Source organism: Pongo pygmaeus, chromosome 4 (assembly GCF_028885625.2).
Source record: "Pongo pygmaeus isolate AG05252 chromosome 4, NHGRI_mPonPyg2-v2.0_pri, whole genome shotgun sequence".
Taxonomy (NCBI): Eukaryota; Metazoa; Chordata; class Mammalia; order Primates; family Hominidae; genus Pongo; species Pongo pygmaeus.
The window spans coordinates 175798578-175820114 of NC_072377.2; the positions used below are offsets into that span (position 1 = coordinate 175798578).

At 40.5% G+C, this 21537-nt stretch overlaps 1 protein-coding gene across 2 annotated transcripts in view; it reads left to right on the top strand.

The window, feature by feature from the left end:
* Positions 1 to 16877, top strand: part of GABRP (gamma-aminobutyric acid type A receptor subunit pi) — a 30460-nt gene extending 13583 nt beyond the window's left edge. For both annotated transcript variants that reach the window (XM_054489655.1, XM_054489656.1), the window contains 5 exons: positions 169 to 251; positions 8279 to 8416; positions 11155 to 11307; positions 12124 to 12311; positions 14509 to 16877. In XM_054489655.1, the coding sequence (XP_054345630.1) occupies positions 169 to 251; positions 8279 to 8416; positions 11155 to 11307; positions 12124 to 12311; positions 14509 to 14811 (865 nt within the window). In that variant the 3' untranslated portion in view covers positions 14812 to 16877. The remainder of the gene's footprint in view (positions 1 to 168; positions 252 to 8278; positions 8417 to 11154; positions 11308 to 12123; positions 12312 to 14508) is intronic.
* The last annotated feature ends 4660 nt before the right edge of the window (positions 16878 to 21537 follow it).

Genomic DNA, 21537 nt, shown 5'->3' on the forward strand with positions numbered 1-21537 from the left:
ACATTCTTTAGCACCCTGAACCTCAAGGATGCTTTAGATGCAGACTGCAAGCTACATGTTCATTTAAGAGTTCAAGTGAAAGTCTTCTTTCAGTGGGCCTTCGAAGAGAATGTGAACTTTCTATAACTTCCTCATAATACTGTTTTTGAACCCATTTTTCCTTCTTAGAATCACAACAACTGTTGCATGTAACATGGATCTGTCTAAATACCCCATGGACACACAGACATGCAAGTTGCAGCTGGAAAGCTGTAAGTATACATCCTACAGGCTCCTGAGATGATTGTCCTGGGTGACTGAGGTCTGTGTATTCAAGAAAAGTATCTCATACATAGTGACCTTTCTTTTCTTAATGTTGATTCATTGTGGATTCAGCCCTTCTGACTCTACTTCCAGACAGATTTAGAGACTTCTCAAAGACATGCCTAATATCTTTTGGGGAGAACCATTATGCATTAGTACCAGATATCTCCACCTATGAGTGGACAAGAAAACCAAAGGAAATGCTTTAATGTAGTTGGTGGTCTAGGCCAGGGGTCAGCAAACAACGGCTGGTGTGCCAAATCCAGCCCCATCACCTGTTTCTGCTAAGGAAGTTTTACTGAAGCACAGTCGTGCCCATGTACTTACATATTGTCTGTGGCTACTTTTGCACTGCGGTGACAGAGATGAGTATTTGTGATAGAGACCAGATGACTCATAAAGCCTTAAGTATTAACATTCTTCTTTGCTGCAGAATTTTATTTTGTTTTGTTTTGTTTTGAGACTGAGCATCGCTCTGTCGCCCAAGCTGGACTGCGGTGGCGTGATCTCGGCTCACTGCAAGCTCTGCCTCCCAGGTTCACGCCATTCTCCTGCCCCAGCCTCCCGAGTAGCTGGGACCACAGGCGCCTGCCACCACGCCCGGCTAATTTTTTGTATTTTTAGTAGAGACAGGGATTCACCATGTTAGCCAGGATGGTCTCGATCTCCTGACCTCGTGATCTGCCCGCCTCGGCCTCCCAAAGTGCTAGGATTACAGGCGTGAGCCACCACGCCTGGCCTGCTGCAGAGTTTTTAACAGGCTCTAATAAGTTACTTCCACGTGAAATTCCAAGAAGGAGTGGTAGCACTTCCCAAACGTTTTAAACCATGGAATCTTCTTTCATGAGCGTTTTGTGGGACAATCATTTTATAAAAAACATTTCGGTGACAACAAATATAGACTAGCCCCTGAGACCTAAACTTTTAATATTTAATTTATGCCATCTATCTGATTACTAACTCTCAAAGGTTCTATGGTTCCAGATGAGTTCTATGACCATGTTCTTTGCCACCCACCCACCCTTAGTCTCCCAAGATCAAATCAGCCACAGGTCCCAGTAGAAGATGATGAAAAAGGTCATGGGCTTTTTATCAATGTACTCATCATTTGTCAGCAAATATGTCCAGGGCTACATTTTTAGGTCTAAAAAATCACAAAGACTTTATTTCTTTTTTCTTGTTTTTTTTTTGTTTTATATATTTTTTTTTATTATACTTTAAGTTCTAGGGTACATGTGCACAACATGCAGGTTTGTTACCTATGTATACATGTGCCATTTTGGTGTGTTGCACACATTAACTCATCATTTACATTAGGTATATCTCCTAATGCTATCCCTCCCCCCTCCCCCCACCCTTTCTGTGTTCCCCTTCCTGTGTCCAAGTGTTCTCATTGTTCAATTCCCACCTATGAGTGAGAACATGCGGTGTTTGGTTTTTTGTCCTTGCGATAGTTTGCTGAGAGTGATGGTTTCCAGCTTCATCCATGTCCCTATAAAGGACATGAATTCATCATGTTTTATGGCTGCATAGTATTCCATGGTCTATATGTGCGACATTTTCTTAATCCAGTCTATCATTGTTGGACATTTGGATTGGTTCCAAGTCTTTGCTATTGTGAGTAGTGTCGCAATAAACATACGTGTGCATGTGTCTTTATAGCAGCATGATTTATATTCCTTTGGGTATATACCCAGTAATGGGATGGCTGGGTCAAATGGTATTTCTAGTTCTAGATCCCTGAGGAATCGCCACACTGTCTTCCACAATGGTTGAACTAGTTTACAGTCCCACCAACAGTGTAAAAGTGTTCCTATTTCTCCACATTCTCTCCAGCACCTGTAGTTTCCTGACTTTTTAATGATCGCCATTCTAACTGGTGTGAGATGGCATCTCATTGTGGTTTTGATTTGCATTTCTCTGATGGCCAGTGATGATGAGCATTTTTTAATGTGTCTATTGGCTGCATAAATGTCTTCTTTTGAGAAGTGTCTGTTCATATCCTTTGCCCACTTTTTGATGGGGTTGTTTGTTTTTTTCTTGTAAATTTGTTTGAGTTCTTTGTAGATTCTGGATATTAGCCCTTTGTCAGATGAGTAGATTGCAAAAATTTTCTCCCATTCTGTAGGTTGCATGTTCACTCTGATGGTAGTTTCTTTTGCAGTGCAGAAGCCCTTTAGTTTAATTAGATCCCATTTGTCAATTTTGGCTTTTGTTGCCACTGCTCAATGAAATAAAAGAGGACACAAACAAATGGAAGAACATTCCATGCTCATGGATAGGAAGAATCAATATTGTGAAAATGGCCATACTGCCCAAGGTAATTTATAGATTCAATGCCATCCCCATCAAGCTACCAATGACTTTCTTCACAGAATTGGAAAAAACTACCTTAAAGTTCATAAGGAACCAAAAAAGAGCCCGCATTGCCAAGACAACCCTAAGCCAAAAGAACAAAGCTGGAGGCATCACGCTACCTGACTTCAAACTATACTACAAGGCCACAGTAACCAAAACAGCATGGTACTGGTACCAAAACAGAGATATAGACCAATGGAACCAAACAGAGCCCTCAGAAATAATACCACACATCTACAACTATCTGATCTTTGACAAACCTGACAAAAACAAGAAATGGGGAAAGGATTCCCTATTTAACAAATGGTGCTGGGAAAACTGGCTAGCCACATGTAGAAAGCTGAAACTGGATCCCTTCCTTACACCTCATACAAAAATTAATTCAAGATGGATTAAAGACTTAAATGTTAGACCAAAAACCATAAAAACCCTAGAAGAAAACCTAGGCAATACCATTCAGGACATAGGCATGGGCAAGGATTTCATGTCTAAAACACTATTTTATTTCTTTTTTCTATGCAAAGCACTGTAATAATAAGAAAAACCTCACTCCCCATTGCAAAGGAAGTAGAGAGGCTAGTGGGGAAAGACTTCTTGGAGCAGGCAACAAAATGTGTTTTATGACCTCAATCTGCTGTTGCCCCAATCTCCTTGACTAAACAACTTTTTTGTTAACAATAATAGTAATAATAATAGTAATAAATGGGCAGGGCACAGTGGCTCACACCTATAATCCCAGCACTTTGGGAGGCCAAGGTGGACAGATTACTTGTGGTCTGGAGTTCAAGACCAGCCTGGCCAACATGGTGAAACCCCATCTCTACTAAAAATACAAAAATTAGCCAAGTGTGATAGTGGGTGCCTGTAATCCCAGCTACTTGGGAGGTTGAGGCAGGAGAATTGCTTGAACCCAGGAGGTGGAGGTTGCAGTGAGCCAAGATCATGCCATTGCACTCCAGCCTGGGCAACGAGAACAAGACTCCATCTCAAAAATATATATATAGTAATAAATATTATTTTCCCAATAAATACTGTAGCATTCATTTAACAGTTACTTAATCTATGTCTGGCACTATACTAGATACCTTCCAAACAATCCTGAGAGATATATATTGCTTTTCCCATCTTGCAGATAGAGAAACTGAGGTTCATTAGGATTTGGCAATTTTCCCAAGGGAAAGTTAAGTAGCCACACTGGGACTTGAACCCAAGTAGAATGGCCCCAAGGTCCAAAGTTCCCTGAACTCTAATATCACTTCCACTGGCCTGGAGTGGAACAAACTCACATAGGGCGTTTGTTCCAGTGGCTTGTTTATGATCTGAACTGCTTATTTTTCCTGAGTATACCATAAAGTGCTTTTAAACAGTAATATGGGGATAATGAAAATCTTTTAATAACTCCTTCCCAATTTCTCCAGTGTCCGTTTATTATCATCACTGTTCCCCAAATTGAGTAACTGTGTGATGCTTTTGCTGGATTCCCCAAATCCTGCCAGAATGTTCAACTGAATTGCAACCTGATTACCACACAGTGGTCCCAGACATATCCCTGTGCCAGTTCTCTTGCATTACTTAGGACCAAGACAAGTGTTTGTCCTTTCCTGTGTCTGCTAAGGAAAGTCTTTTTTCTCATTCTAATACTTTAGTTTTATATATTGTCCCACTAAAGTCTCCAGCCAGTCTGGATGGCTAGTTGGGTTCCATCTGTCTATCCTCATTTAAATACATTCAATTCATCCATTCAACCATTAAATGACTATTCTATGTGAGGTACTGTGGTAGATGTTTGCAATACACAGATAAAAGTAATGCCGCAGTCTTTGAGAACTCCACAGTCTAATAGAGGGTGCGGGACTTTAAATAATTATAACAGGATGAGTTACAACAATGAAAAGTAATAGGGGGGTCAGAGTTTTCCTAGGGAAAGTGTCACTTGGAATGAGACGTAGGGCATCAGCTGGAACAGACCAAGAGACAAGGAGTGGGACTCAGAATCTGCTAAGATGGGGATTATGTACAAGAAGGAACACAGCAGAAGGGATGGCAAATATGCAAAGCCATCCTTGACATTTATCACTCGTGCTTCCAACTTTTAAAAAAAATTGCTTGATAGATATAAAGCTCACACAGTCATGCCAGTAAATGGGCATCTAAACTGTAGTCTGGGGATTTGCCTGTGATGAAGAATGAGGATTTAACTCTAAGCTGATGTGTGATGAATGAACTCCCTAGCATTGTTAAGTAATCTCCATTGTTCCTTAGTAAACCACTCCGAAATGCCCACCAAACTGGGGCACCTGTGATAGGCAAACAACATTGCAGATATGATTTATTAAGGCATCAAGGTAGGGCTTGTGTGTGGAGGGAGAAACTGTAGTCAAGCTCTGGAGAGCAGTGGGCACTCCTTACGTAAGGTCACAAGTGGGCAACATCTGAGAAGCACAGCCATTATGAAGCAGAAGGCATTTTTCAGAAGCAGACATTTAATTAAAGACCCAGACAAACAGATTAATTATCTTATTGATTAAATGCATGCAGAACCTTCTTGAAGCAATACAGCTGCTTGGTGGCAGAATAAAACTTGAGGTTATCAGAAAGAGAACTCGTTTTCAGTCCCACATGGAAAAAGCAATTACCTTCCGTGTATCGTGGCTGGACTCATCTCAAATCCCAGGAGACAGATTCTCCTGGAAACCTCAGCCTCTGTTTCACAAATACCATCCCCAGTGAGTGGAGGGAGCTTTCTCTGTTCAGCCTCTGTTTCACATATACCATCCCCAGTGAGCGAAGGGAGCTTTCTCCGTTCGGCCTCTGTTTCACATATACCATCCCCAGTGAGCGGAGGGAGATTTCTCTGAATGTTTATTAGCAGTGTTTGAGTACAGAAACCTCACTATGGGTTTTTTCTAAGTACCATCTCTAGAAAAGAACTGATAATATCCCACAGTTTTCCTTATTCACCCAGGGACAGAGGGACCATAATGTAATGATTGTGAGCATTTACTAGTTGTAAAGTCAGAGTGTCCAGGTAGAAACTTGTACTACCCACTTTCACAGATTTTTTTTTTAATGTGTGATGGTAGCCATATTTAGACAGCTGGCTTTAGTGCACGTTTGGATGCTTCCAAGAGAAAGTCCACAGACAGTTTTTACCTGGAAATCCCCTAAGAGTTCATGGCTATATTTCTCTTCCCTGGGGAGGGCGAGATAACCTTTGCTAGACAATGGGTACCGTACTGTGAGACTTAACAAAATGTTAGTTCCAACACCGGCATCACATTTCCCAGTAGCCTTTGAAAATGAAGGCAATATAGCTTTATGTTTAAGATCACAGGTACTGAAATCACTGGGTTTTGCTATCACTAGCTCTGTGACTCCGGGTGAGTAACTAATGTCTCTGGACCTCAGTTTCCTATCAGTGAAGTGGGAAGAATAATAGTGTGTGACTCAGAGTTGTTTTTTAACAGCTTTATTGAGGTATAACTTATATACGATAAAATTCACCCATTTTAATTGTACAGTTTAAAGATTTTTAGTACATTTCCGAGTAGTGCAACCATCACCACATGTCATTGTTAGAATATTTCCATCACCCCAAAGAGACTCCTGTACCCCTCTGTAGTCACACCTCTTTCCCATCACCAGCTCCCAGGCAATGACTAACCTACTTGCTGTCTGTATGAATTTGCCTTTTCTGGATATTTCTTATAAATGGAATCATGCACTATGTGGTTGGTTGGTTGGTTGGTTGGTTGGTTGGTTGGTTGGTTGGTTGGTTTTGAGACAGAGTTTTGCTCTGGTTGTCCAGGCTGGGGTACAATCTAGGCTCACTGTAACCTCCACCTCCCGGGTTCAAGTGATTCTCCTATCTCAGCCTCCCAAGTAGCTGGCACGCGCTGCCACGCCTGGCTAATTTTTGTATTTTTAGTAGAGACAGGGTTTCACCATGTTGGCCAGGCTGGTCTCAAACTCCCGACCACAGGTGATCCACCTGCCTCAGCCTCCCAAAGTGCTGGGATTACAGGCGTGAGCCACCACACCCAGCCCTATGTGGTCTTTTGCATCTGGTTTCTTTCACTTAGCATGTTTTTGAGGTTCACACATGTTATGGCTTGCATCAGTACTTTATTCTTTTTTATTATTGAGTAGTATTTCTTTGTATGCATATATATATATTCATGTGAGATAGATATATATATCAAATTTTATTTATTGATTCATCAGTTGATGGACATTTGGTTTCCACCTTTTGGCTATTATGAGTAGTGCTGCTATGAACACTGGTGTGTGAGTCTTTCTGTGGACAGGATTTCATTTCTCTTGGACAGATACCTAGGAGTGGAATGCTGGGTCAAATGGTAAATATATATTTAAGTTTTAGAGAAATTGCTACCTTGTTACTGTTTTCCAAAGTGGTTGTACCATTTCACATTCCCACTAGCTAATGTTCCAGCTTCTGCATGTGCTGGCCTTCGTTATTGTCTGTCTTTTTTATTACAGCCATTCTAATGGGTGTGAGGCATTTTATTGTGGTTTTGATTTGCATTTCCCTAATGACTAGTGATGTTGAGTATCTTTTTGTTTGCTTATGAACCATTCATGTATCTTCTCAAAGAGATACATCGAGGGTTAAATGAGATGATAATGTTGTAAAGCACTTGGAAATGCAATTGCTTATTAAATGATAGGTATTATTATTATCGTCACTCATAGACTTTGGGATTAAACTTTCCTAAGGTAACTTTGTTTCTTGCTTGCCTCGTCATCCTGAGAAAGTTATGCAACCCCTCTCAATCTGAGAGTTTTCAAGAATAATGTGGGAAAATCATTATAGTGACTGAGTTCTATGGAACAGCATTTACTGAATAACAACATTTCAGGAAAAAATATAAGCTTTACTATATATTAAAATACATATATACACTACTATATATATTATATAGATATAAATCAACTACAAGATCCAGTTCAATTTCAGAAAATATAAAGAGATGTCCATCTTAGAATTGAAGAAATATAGAAATGGCTACCTTGCAAGTTTACAAGAACATTAGTGACATAATGTATAAAGTACTTATAAATGTTCAAAAGGTAACTATTGTTACTATTATCAACTATATTAATTAAACTGCTTTGAGACTTATCTAACATGCATTTTTGCAGGCTTTAATAAAGCAGATTTTTTGTTTTTGTTTTTGCATTTATGCCAATATGGAAATATGAACAGATCAGTTCTTAAGTCCCTGAAAATATCATCAGAGCTATTATACAATCTTGAAAGGTACTATCTTTGTGTGTTCACAGATATGTGCTTAATAAATGTAATTTAAATAATGAGGGAGGCCACTTCTAATGACTTATCATCCGCCAGATCTACGCAATACCTAACACAAGACCAGCTCTCAATTGACGGCAAATCATCCTAGCAGGTCATTTCATTCAGAGCAGACATTGCAATTGCACTTGGGAAATCATGCCAAGTTCTGCATGGGATTGTCCTTGGACTTATCACCATGAAGAAGAACTCATGCTGTCTCCATATTATAGCATTTTCCAGACCAGACCAGTTCAATCTGGGACACCCTTGCACTGACCAGGGCTCCATTTTATTTGCTAGGGGGCTATGATGGAAATGACGTGGAGTTCACCTGGCTGAGAGGGAACGACTCTGTGCGTGGACTGGAACACCTGCGGCTTGCCCAGTACACCATAGAGCGGTATTTCACCTTAGTCACCAGATCGCAGCAGGAGACAGGTAACTCATGTGACAAACTGTATGAAATAAAAATAAGTGAACTGAGGTGTAGGGTTGCTCTCTGAGTCAGAAATATCGTCTTCTCACTTTACCTCTTTGGGATGCAGTGGAGGGGGACAGTAGGGTTTGTGCTGAGCAATTGCACCTCCTCCACACCCAGTATTAAAATGGTCCACTGAGGAACAGACCTCTGGACCAGCTCTGAAGCCTTGCACCATGTACCTCCAGATATTTACTAATGATTGCTCAAATTCCGTGCCTCCATCATGCATAAAATTTATTCATATTTCTCACTGGAACACTGGTTCTCTGACACTGAAGAATAAAATAAGAATACAGCTCAAAGATGAAGAAGACAGCAGCAATGCCCAACAAGAGCATGAACACTCTAATTATTGCAAACGTGGCAGGAAGTATTACTTATTCATTTCATTTACCAGAAATGCATCTCTTGGTCTTTGGCGATTTTACATAGACATGTTTTGAAAGATGTGATGTTATATATAAGCAGCTGGCATTTTCCTCTCACTTCCTTGTGATAATATTAAGAATACTTATTCTCATCAATATTTGCACCCTAAAAAATTACTACGTATTTTATTTTATTTATTTGAGACAAAGTCTGTCACCCAGGCTGGAGTGCAGTGGCACAATCTCAGCTCACTGCAACCTTCGCCTCCCAGGTTCAAGCGATTCTGGTGCCTCAGCCTCCTGAGTAGCTGGGATTACAGGCATCCTCCAGCACACCCGGCTAATTTTTGTATTTTTGGTAGAGAGGGGGTTTCGCCATGTTGGCCAGGCTGGTCTCGAACTCCTGACCTCAAGTGATCCACCCGTCTTGGCCTCCCAAAGTGCTAGGATTACAGGCATGAGCCACCGCGCCCGGCCTACTGTGTATTTTAGTTGAGCCTAGGTGACATTAAAAATCATATGTCACACCAAGATCATGGCTACGTGAAAATTAGAAATTAAAGGCCATGTATAGAGAAAAGACTGGAATAGAAGGAAAGGTGATTTTTTCCCCCTACTTTTCTTATTTTCCAAGTTTTTCTTTTCTTTTTTCTTTTATTTATTATTATTTTACTTTATTTTATTTTATTTATTTGAGACAGTGTCTCACTCTAGTGTCACCTAGGCTGGAGTGCAGTGGCGCAATCTCAGCTCATGGCAAACTTCACCTCCTGGGCTCGGGTGATCCTTCCACCTCAGTCTCCGTGGTAGCTGGGACTATAGGTGTGTGCCATCTCGCCTGGGTAATTTTTTGTATTATTGTAGAGATGAGGTTACATCATGTGTCCCAGCTGGTCTCGAGCTCCTGAGCTCCAGCAACCCACCTGCCTTGGCCTCCCAAAGTGCTGGGATTATAGGCATGAGCCACCAAGCCTGGCCTTATTTTCCAAATTTTAAGTAATTATCATGTATTATTTTTATAATGGGCAAATAAATACACTTTATTTTTAAAGACAACTTTGTAAATTAGGGCTATGCAGTCATAGTTTACCAAATCTGGATTCCCAAGTTGGGTTCATATAAAAAATGGCTTCAGTTTTCAAAATTATGTAATCTCATGTAGCACATAACCACCCTCTTTAGGTAGAAAAGAGGGTCGTTATTTAGTCAAATGTTGATTCTAAGTTTTGCTTGTTTGTTTTTAAAACATTGACTTTCAAAATCAAGGAAATAAAGCAGGCAGTGTAGACTGATAAAACATCCCTGGACTAACGGGCAAAAGACCTGGTTTTTATTCTTTCTTCTAACATCAACTCCAGGTCCTTTTTAAATCACTAAAACTTCCTGTGTCTCAATTTACCCATCAATAAAGTAAAATAATAAGTAACCTCTAGGGTCTCACCAAGCTCTAAAAGTACATATTTTTATTCTATACTATATTTATCCAGTCATATGTCTGTTGTTTATTTAATGGTATAATTTCTAATTTCAGGCTTTAATTTGGGGGTGACAGGGGGTTGGAGCAGCTCCCATTCTCTATCCTGTTTTTCCCCAACAACAATCTAAGCCAGACTTTTCCTGTTCCCAGAGGATAACCTCTTCATTCATCCATCCACACCAATGCTGGCCACTACTGCTCACCTCCCAATAATAGAAGCACAGCAGGAGCAGAGCTTGGGACTCTAACCCATGGACATATGTTTTGTGCTTCAGTAGCCTATTTGCCACAGAGAATTCTGTTACTGATAGCTCTCTAACACATGCCTTTCCCACATCTAGAATACACTGCTAGTTTCCTAAGGATGACCCTGAAGTAGTATAAAATCTGGGGTGCCTCTGAAATCATCAAAAATTCACTTGTATTTAATAGGTCCATTAGGTCTATTCCATAGTATTCCTTGAGAAACAGATGGTCACAGGTAATCTTCATTAAATAGGTATTTATTGAACAACTACTTTGTGAGTGCAGAACTGAAAGATTCAGTGTTTGCCCCCAAGGAACTCACTGTCTAGTGAGGCAGACGTCAAGAAAACCAGCATTGATTGCACTGCTGTAGGAATACTGTGATTCAGAAAAGCCCAAGATGGACATAAGACAGGACAGCGCCCCTAGAAATCCCATTCAATGCAACAGCAATGTCTCCCATGGAAATCATAATGATAGTTCATACATAACCAGATTTAGATCAATGACAGACGGCTTAATGTACATATAGTTAAGTATCCCATAGAGAAACTACTTGTTACATGAACAGACATAATTTCCTATCTGTTGTTTACCCTTTCAGGAAATTACACTAGATTGGTCTTACAGTTTGAGCTTCGGAGGAATGTTTTGTATTTCATTTTGGAAACCTACGTTCCTTCCACTTTCCTGGTGGTGTTGTCCTGGGTTTCATTTTGGATCTCTCTCGATTCAGTCCCTGCAAGAACTTGCATTGGTAAGCAGCTCCAACAGGAGATTTCTAAGAACTGGCTTATCAGGTACTTACTTTTTTTTCCTTTTACCATTGTCTTCATTGATATTCCTAAGGCAGTTCCAAGAGTTGTTTTCTTGGGAGATTCTTCTACAGAGAAAGAAAGAGAGACAGAAAGAGACTACTTTAGGAGTTTGGGTTTTTTTGTTTTTTTTTGGAGACAGAATTTCACTCTTGTCGCCCAGGTTGGAGTGGACTGGCGAGATCTCGGTTCACTGCAACCTCTGCCTTCCAGGTTCAAGCGACTCTCCTGCCTTAGCAACCCAGGTAGCTGGGAGTACAGGCATGTGCCATCATGCCCAACTTATTTTTGTATTTTTAGTAGAGATGGGGTTTCACTATGTTGCCCAGGCTGGTCCTGAACTCTTGACCTCAAGTGATCTGCCCACCTTGGCCTCCCAAAGTGCTGGGATTACAGGTGTGAGCCACCATGCCCTGCCAGGAGTGGTGCATTTTTAAATTTAAGTTTTACAGTGACAAGTAAGGGATCATTGTGCTTAGATGGTCTATTGTCAGTTCTTTTGCGTATTTATCACCCCCTCCCAGGAGAAGACAGAACGTGAAACATTAAAAAAAAAAAAAAAAAACACATCCCTCATATCTGTACAAAATGGACAAATCAACCCTATTCTAGAAGGTCGCAGACTTTTCAAAATGAGATGCATTCCATTTCTGGGTCTTGCCCTCACCCTGCCGATTCTCAAATGGGGACACTCTGCCAGGCTATGGTGGAGGACTAACCAGTCACTTTGTAGGAACATCCCCTGCCTGTTTTCCCAGGAGTGACGACCGTGTTATCGATGACCACGCTGATGATCGGGTCCCGCGCTTCCCTTCCCAACACCAACTGCTTCATCAAGGCCATCGATGTGTACCTGGGGATCTGCTTTAGCTTCGTGTTTGGCGCCTTGCTGGAATACGCAGTTGCTCACTACAGTTCCTTACAGCAGATGGCAGCCAAAGACAGGGTAAGAGTCTTGAGGGCCCTGTGTATGATCCATCACTGGTGCCACGTGCTGATCTGTAGACATGGGCTGGACCTGGCTTCTATCCCCACCCCACCCCCAGGGATTCCCTGTGCTCCAGTGAGTCTTATCCTTGTTCAGGTGGGAGCAGGTGGAAGTCATGGTGCCCCTTGAAAAAGACCATTCTTTTCACCAAATACAATGAGATATTAATATGTTTAATTTTCCAGCAGAAAATATATTATCTGTATGCAGCATAAAATCACAACCACAGGAGCAAGCATCCATGAAGAATCCAATATGAACAAAACATGATCAGCTGCTTGCAAGTTTCAGATTAATATATATTTACTATTTAATTCTTTTGCTGCATTATTGTATCCTTAAATTATACAAGTAATGCTTTACTGAGAAATGTATGGAAATATTAGATTGTGACAAATTTCTTGGTTAGCATATTTTTCTGCTAATTGAGAAAAACTGTCACTATTTGGTTTAGCAGTGGAACACTGTAGTCCAGCTCTCTAAATAATAATAATAGTCATTATTCATCAAGCATTTACATGTGCCAGACACAGTAACAAGCCTTTTGCAAATATTATATTATTTTAAATGCTCATAACAACCCAATGAGGTTGTCTCCCTTTTTAAATTTATGAAATCTGATAACAAGAAGGGAAAGAGACTTACCGCAGGGGATATGGATACTAAGAGGTAGAGCTGGGATTCCAACCTAAGCCTACTTGGTTCCAAAGCCTGACACTTATCCGCTATTCCCACTTGCAGTGAGCATTGGACCATGCTCTTAACTATCACTCTTCACAGGTCCATGGACCCCTAGTGTTATTTGGAAGCCAAATTTGATAGATAATGGCATACTAAAGTTCATGCTAAGAAGCAAGAAAATGATAGGGATCCAGTTCAGAAGAGGTGCCCACCTTTAGCAAAGTGCTAGGACCACAAAGGATCTAATAGTGAAGAATGAGAAATCCAAATGACCCAAAGATACAGTTGCTTTTTCCCTTGTGTTTGGCTACAGTGAGTAATGTTTCACGGTCATGTCAACCAAGCACCAAAGGCAAATGACCACATATGCCAGCCAAGGAGAAACATGGCTTTCATTTATTTTGCTCCTTTAGGCTTCCTTATGAGGGAGGAAGGAAGTTGAGTTACCTCCTCACCCCCCCAAAATATCTGGATTTACCAGATTGGCAAAATGGACATTGGTGAAATACTGACAGCCTCCTCTAAAGACACCAGAAAGCTCTTATTTTGCTGTGTATATGATAATCACTGCACTGCAGAGTACTCGCTGTGTCCTAAACATCCATCAACATCTTCTTTAGTTCATCCAACAACACAATGAAATGAGTACCATTATTATCCCAATTTTACTCTTGAGAAATCTGCCACTCATTGATGTGGCACATTTCTCAAGAGTAAAATTGGGATAATAATGGTACTCATTTCATTGTCCTATACAGTGATATGGTAACTCCCATAAGACCCCACATCTAGCAAGTGGCCTGGCCAAGGATCCAAACCACACTCTTTCTGACTTCACTACACTCCCACATTCCTGGGAGTTGACCCCAGCCATGTTGGAGAATGGCAACTCCTTGCAATGGCAGGGAGCATCACTATTTCTGCTTTGGTGGCAAAGCCTTTAAGACACAGCTGACTTCTATTATCTCTCATAATCAGTTACTCCCTTCTCCCTGGAACAGAACTGAAGTCATCAAACACCTACCAGATGCTTTCCATTTTTTACCATTTAATCTTCCCATCAGTCCCAAGATGGCAATACCAATCACCATTTGGCAGGTGAGGAAATCAAGTCTTAGAGGGATTGAGGTGACTAAAGTTTCACAATAGTGAGAGGCCAAATGGAATTTGAACCCAGGTCCACTAACTTCGAAGCCTGAGCATTTCACATCTGGCACACTGCTTAGGATATCCACAGTGGGCCATGGTTACTCCTCCTGTTATATATGCTGGTGACCTACAAATAGGTGTCTCCAAACAGGGTAACAGGAGTCCAAGCCTGGCTTATTGGCCAATTTCTGAAGCACTCAATGCCACGCTCTATTAAGCCTAATTATTCAATACTTAGGCCTCTAAACTTTTCATTAGCTCATTACCTACTTACTTATTTTGCTGAGTCAAGTCTTTTAAGCTAACTGCATTGTCTATGAACTAGGGGACAACGAAGGAAGTGGAAGAAGTCAGTATTACTAATATCATCAACAGCTCCATCTCCAGCTTTAAACGGAAGATCAGCTTTGCCAGCATTGAAATTTCCAGTGACAATGTTGACTACAGTGACTTGACAATGAAAACCAGCGACAAGTTCAAGTTTGTCTTCCGAGAAAAGATGGGCAGGATTGTTGATTATTTCACAATTCAAAACCCCAGTAATGTTGATCACTATTCCAAACTACTGTTTCCCTTGATTTTTATGCTAGCCAATGTATTTTACTGGGCATACTACATGTATTTTTGAGTCAATGTTAAATTTCTTGCATGCCATAGGTCTTCAACAGGACAAGATAATGATGTAAATGGTATTTTGGGCCAAGGGTGCACCCACATCCAATGGTGCTACAAGTGACTGAAATAATATTTGAGCCTTTCTGCTCAAAGAATGAACCTCCAACCATTATTCTAAGCTATGTAGAAGTCTAGCATTACAGGATCTTGTAATAGAAACATCAGTCCATTCCTCTTTCATCTTAATCGAGGACATTCCCATGGAGCCAAGATTACAAATGTACTCAGGGCTGTTTACTCGGTGGCTCCCTGGTTTGCATTTACCTCATATAAAGAATGGGAAGGAGACCACTGGGTAACCCTCAAGTGTCAGAAGTTGTTTCTAAAGTAATCATACATGTTTTTTACTAAATCTCTGCAGTGCTTATAAAATACATTATTGCCTATTTAGGGAGTAACATTTTCTAGTTTTTGTTTCTGGTTAAAATGAAATACGGGCTTATGTCAATTCATTGGAAGTCAATGCACTAACTCAATACCAAGATGAGTTTTTAAATAATGAATATTATTTAATACCACAACAGAATTATCCCCAAATTCCAATAAGTCCTATCATTGAAAATTCAAATATAAGTGAAGAAAAAATTAGTAGATCAATAATCTAAGCAAATCCCTTGGTTCTAAGATACAATGGATTCCCCACACTGGAAAGACTCTGAGGCTTTACTCCCCCACTATGCATATCTTATCGTTTTATTATTATACACACATCCATCCTAAACATCCAACCTAAACAATACTAAAGCCCTTTTCCCACGCATGGATGGAAATGGAAGATTTTTTTTTTAACTTGTTCTAGAAGTCTTAATATGGGCTGTTGCCATGAAGGCTTGCAGAATTGAGTCCATTTTCTAGCTGCCTTTATTCACATACTGATGGGGTACTGAAAGTACTGGGTTGACTCAGAGAGTCGCTGTCATTCTGTCATTGCTGCTACTCTAACACTGAGCAACACTTTCCCAGTGGCAGATCCCCTGTATCATTCCAAGAGGAGCATTCATCCCTTTGCTCTCATGATCAGGAATGATGCTTATTAGAAAACAAACTGCATGACCCAGGAACAAGTGGCTTAGCTTAAGTACACTTGGCTTTGCTCGGATCCCTGATCCTTCCAGCTGGTCTGCTCTGAGTGGCTTATCCTGCATGAGCAGGAGCATGCTGGCCCTGAGTACTGAACTTTCTGAGTAACAATGAGATATGTTACAGAACCTATGTTCAGGTTGCGGGTGAGCTGTCCTCTCCAAATCCAGCCAGAGATGCACATTCCTTGGCCAGTCTCAGCCAACAGTACCAAAAGTGATTTTTGAGTGTGCCAGGGTAAAGGCTTCCAGTTCAGCCTCAGTTACTTTAGACAATCTCCATCTTTAATTTCTTAGCTTCCTGTTCTAATAAATGCATGGCTTTACCTTTCCTGTCAGAAATAAACCATGGCTCTAAAAAATGGTTTATCTTCTGTAACTCCCTATAGCCACAGGTTCTCATTCCTTTTCCCATTATACTTCTTACAATTCAGTTTCTACGAGTTTGATCACCTGATTTTTTAACAAAATGTTTCTAATGAGAATGGGTGGGGGTGCTGGTGAAAAGAGGTGAAATGTGGGTGTATGAGCCAATCATATTTGTGATTTTTTTAAAAAAAGTTTAAAAGGAAATATCTGTTCTGAAACTCCATTTAAGCATTATATAAAAACAATGATAAAGATGTGAAACTGAAATAAATATACCATATTAGCTACCCACCAAATCAAGTGATCATCTAAACAATGATTGTTATAAGATCCAATTTGGAGAAGGTGTGTATCACAGTGCAAACTCAATGGGCTCACATTCTTCTATCCTCATGTTCCCCCAACCCCAGACAGTACATATATATGCTCAAGACACACATACTAACCCTACCATTAATATCTTCTGCCAAGCAAATAGTTAATGCTGGTGACACAGCCAATGTTTTCTTTGACATCACTGCACCACGACACTTGCCTTGCAGTTAAACAATTGAGCCTGGTGATAGCGAAAGAGCCAATTCTCAAAAAATGTCACAGATTTTCTTCTAAGCATTCTTTATCGCTTGGAATTCTCTTTTTTGTTGTTGAACGATATTTTTATAGTTTGAGAATACACTTTGTGGGGAGAACATTGACTCTTGGATTTTGTATCACTCTGCACTAAAGTGTAGCTACTACATTAGAGTTCTCAGTAAAAACTTCTAATATTCTAAACCTGTCCATTGTATCCCCTACCCAGAGCAGTCCCAGTGATCATGTTGTTAAAAATGTTTACTTCTTGCATGAAAATATCAAGAACAACCTCACCAAGTTTCCAAAGGACATGAAACTAGCTGGGGTTGGGAATATTCTAAGTCATAGAAATATAATTATTAGTTAACTTGCTACTGAGACTAGCAATAGTCTCAATACAAGAAATCATAAAAATATAGGAAGACACTCTGTAGCAACTAAATGGCAGATGTTTCATTTCAAATGAAAGGGAGAAATAAGGGTGGGGCGTGGTGGCTCATACTTGTAATCCCAGTACTTTGGGAGGCTGAGGCGGGTGGATCACTTGAGGTCAGGAGTTCGAGACCAGCCTGGGCAACATGGCGAAACCCTGTCTCTACTAAAAATAGAAAAAACTAGCCAGGCGTGGTGGTGGGTGCTTGTAATCACAGCTACTTGGGAAGCTGAGACAGGAGAATCACTTGAACCCAAGAGGCAGAGGTTGCAGTGAGCCGAGATCACACCACTGCACTCCAGCCTGGGCGACAGAGCGAGACTCCATCTCAAAAAAAAAAAAAAAGAGAAGAATAAATTTAAAAAAAAGGAGAGCATAGCAGAAAAGGGCTGGAGATTACAGTAGACCTCAAGCTGGAAATGAGCAGGCAATGCAGGGGAGTCCCCATTGAAGAAAAGTGCAGTATGGCTTTCAGTGCCAGGTGATATGGTTTGGTTCTGTGTTCCCACCCAAATTTCATCTCGAATTGTAATCCCCACATGTCGAGGGAGGGACCTGGTGGGAGGTGATTTGATCATGGGGTGGTTTCCCGCATGCTCTTCTCGTGATAGTGAGGGAGTTTTCACAAGAGCTGATGGTTTTAAAGTATAGCACTTCCTTGCTCTCTCTCTCTCCTGCTGCCATGTAAGACATGCCTTGCTTCCCCTTTGCCTTCCACCATGATTGTAAGTTTTCTGAGGCCTCCCCAGCCATGCAGAACTGTGAGTCAGTTAAGCCTTTTTGGTTTATAAATTGCCCATTCTCAGGTAATATCTTTATAGAAGTGTGAAAACGAACTAATACACAAGGCAAGTATAGTGACAAGCATAAAGATCTGCAGTTAGTGGGAGTTTGAGATCAAGATATGGTCTTTCGGCCAGGTGCAGTGGCTCACGCCTGTAATCCCAGCACTTTGAGAGGCCAAGGTGGGCGGATCATGAGGTCAGGAGATCGAGACCATTCCGGCTAACATGGTGAAACCCCATCTCTACCAAAAATACAAAAAATTAGCCAGGTGTGGTGGTGCATGCCTGTAGTCCCAGCTACTCAGGAGGCTGAGGCAGGAGAATCGCTTGAACCCAGGAGGCAGAGGTTGCAGTGAGCCGAGATGGCACCACTGCACTCCAGCCTGGTGACAGAGACTCCATCTCAAAAAAAAAAAAAAAAAAAAAAAGAGAGATAAGGTATTTCTTCAATGTTGTGCCTTACTCTTACACATAGAGAGCAGTTCTTCTCAGCTGCTGGCCCATAGTTAATTTTTGTCAGTTTACTTCCAAAGTTCCTTGCTTTTTAAAATGTATATATTTTTAAAATTGTCTCTTAACAGACAAGGAATTACACCCTAATACATGATCAATGTAAGTTATGTGTGATATTTTTTAAAAGAAAAATTGAAAACATGTTTAATCTATTTTTAAAATTAAATATATATTAAATTACATATAATTTTCAACAGTTTTGTAAAGAATTTAAATATATATCAGACTGCAGTATATTTGGGTTGAAAACACTGAGTTCAATTTTGGCCCGTACATCTAGGGATGTACAGAAATAGGGAAAGAGAGAAGAATGACAGAAGTGATTTAAATAATAGAAAACAAGTCCAACAAGAAGGAGCTTTTGTACCTTGGAAAGCAAGCTGAGTGAATGACTGTCATTATTAAGTTCAAGAGAAATTTTGTGCAAGGGACATGCTGTTCCACTATTCACCTGAATAAGTGAACTGAATAAAAGTAAATAGGCATAAAAGCACTTCAGAGAAAGCCTAATTGTTTAGAAGGAAGAAAATGTGCAAGTTGAATAACGAAATGCTCAGATTCTCCATCTGGGAATTTCCCATGAGAATAAAGATTCATCTCTCCCTTTGATTTTGCCATCCAGCTGCCTGAAAGCAGACAGCTCTATTTTACCAGGTAATCTTGGAAGGTTGTAGATGCAGGGAGATGCCTCTGGCTGCAGAAAATTAAAGTGTCAAAGTATTGCTAACATAAAACAAATGCCTAAGAATATTCCTGGTGGCCCACAAGGTTGAACTTCAAAATTATGATTTCTTTTGGGGGATCTGAAGGGGAATCATGTGATTCATAGCTTTCAGTGACTTGGCTATGATATGAAACTTAACCACTCAATATCATTCCTTATAACTGTGCCTTCCCAGACATTAGATAAAATGCAATCCCATTTGAAAACTAGAAAAGAGAATAGAACATGAAAAGTGAGTAAATAACTACCTGATGGTCCAATGTCCCTCTGATCTTTGAGGACATCTGCATTTACAAGCCAGCTAGCTATTCCTCTCTCAGTGAAGACGAGAGCCAAGGGTTAAAGAGTTGTAGAGTTGGGCAATGTTGTGTATCTTTTTGCTGTAATACATTATAGCCATGAGTACAACTACATGCGGAGTCCTGTGAATCCTCCTGGTGAATCATCAAACCTAGCCAGTGGTCATGGGAACTCTGGACATACAGGCTTTGAAGCAGTGGTTCCTGAATCTGGCTGATCATAAGAGTCACTGGTGGAGCTTTATAGACAACTGACCCTAGAGTCTCAACTCAGACTTATGGACTGAAGACCTGTATTTTTCCAAGCTCTCCACATGTGAAGCCAGATGGGAAGACAGATACCACATGCCTTGGTGGAAAAGACAACAACTTCATGAAAACTATATTTTCAGGAGGGTGAAATAATACAGTGTGTCCACCACATGGAAACATCCAACAGGATATGACTATTGAATATGAATAATATGTAGAGCAGACAGAAAGCAAATTTTTCCTTCTGTTTCATTGAATCTCCTATGTTAGTGCCCAGAAGGAACAGGACATCTGACATGGTTTGGATTTGTGTCTCCACCCAAATCTCACATCAAATCGTAATGTCCAATGTTGGAAGACGGGCCTGGCGGGAGGTGATTGGATCACGGGGGAGGACTTCCCCCTTGCTATTCTCGCGATGATGAGTTCTCACGAGATCTGGTTGTTTAAAAGTGTGTAGCACCTCCCCCTTTTCTCTCTTCCTTCTGTTCCAGCCATGTAAGACGAGCCTGGTTCCCCTTCACCTTCTGCCATGACTGAAAGTTTCCTGAGGCCTCCCCAGCCATGCTTCCTGTATAGCCTGTGGAACTATGAGCCAGTTAAACCTCTTTTCTTTATAAATTACCCAGTCTCAGGTAGTTCTTTATAGCAAAGCAAGAACAAACTAGTACAACATCTATTTCTGACGTGGCCATAACATGACAAAAAAGCATCCAATGATAAATTTGTGGTTGAAGAATGATGCAGGCATACAGGGATACAGCAGTTCTTCGTTGCAACTCCCAGTTTTTGAGACACTAAACTTTAACCTTAGTTGAAGTTAATTTGAGTTTATGTAAATCAATTAAAAACATTCACAGGAATGCAAAAAGTTAGACTACCTGCAATCAAAGAACCTGCTTTCTGTAATGGGTAGGAGGGGGCAGCTGGCTTGAATGATGCCTCACAGGTAGCCCTCAAGGTCAGGGGTATGAGTCAAAAGCTTCACTAAGAACTCTCAGAGTAATGAAAGGAGGGAGCACTCAGCTGAGAAATATGCGATCATCAGAGTTGTGACATAAAAAGGCAACTCCAAATTTTTTCCACAAAGAATCTAGTTGCATTCCATTTCAGACTTATCTCAAAAGACTAATCCAGTTTAATTTAGTGTGGGAACCCAAGAATGAGAGTCAGACTTCCTTCTCCTTCTCAGGGCCTCTTTGAGTCTCGCCTGCCAACTTACTCTGTGTCTGCACCCAAGGCAGAGGCCTGCAGTTTCTTTTTGGACTAAGACATTTGTGTAATTTCCAAATTTTAGAAGTTTTGAAGCTGGGATTTCAGGTTGAATACATTCATGGACACATTTAACGAACAAGAATTGTGGCTATGTCCTTAAAACATACAAAGAAGAGGCATGAATGATGAATAGACAGTTGGTCTCTATGAAAAGATTTCTTTTTAAAGGAAGTAGGCAAACATGTCTCTGATGGATTTTGCTTTTCAATAACAAATTATTGAACCAATTCACAAAAATATATCTTGAAGGATCGAAAAGCCCTCATTCGTAAACCAAATCATATCTATGGAACAAAAAAAAGGAAATGGGACAGGGTGATAGTGGAAACTGATAACCACAAATATCGCCAACAAAAGTTAGGCTCAGATGCCATGGC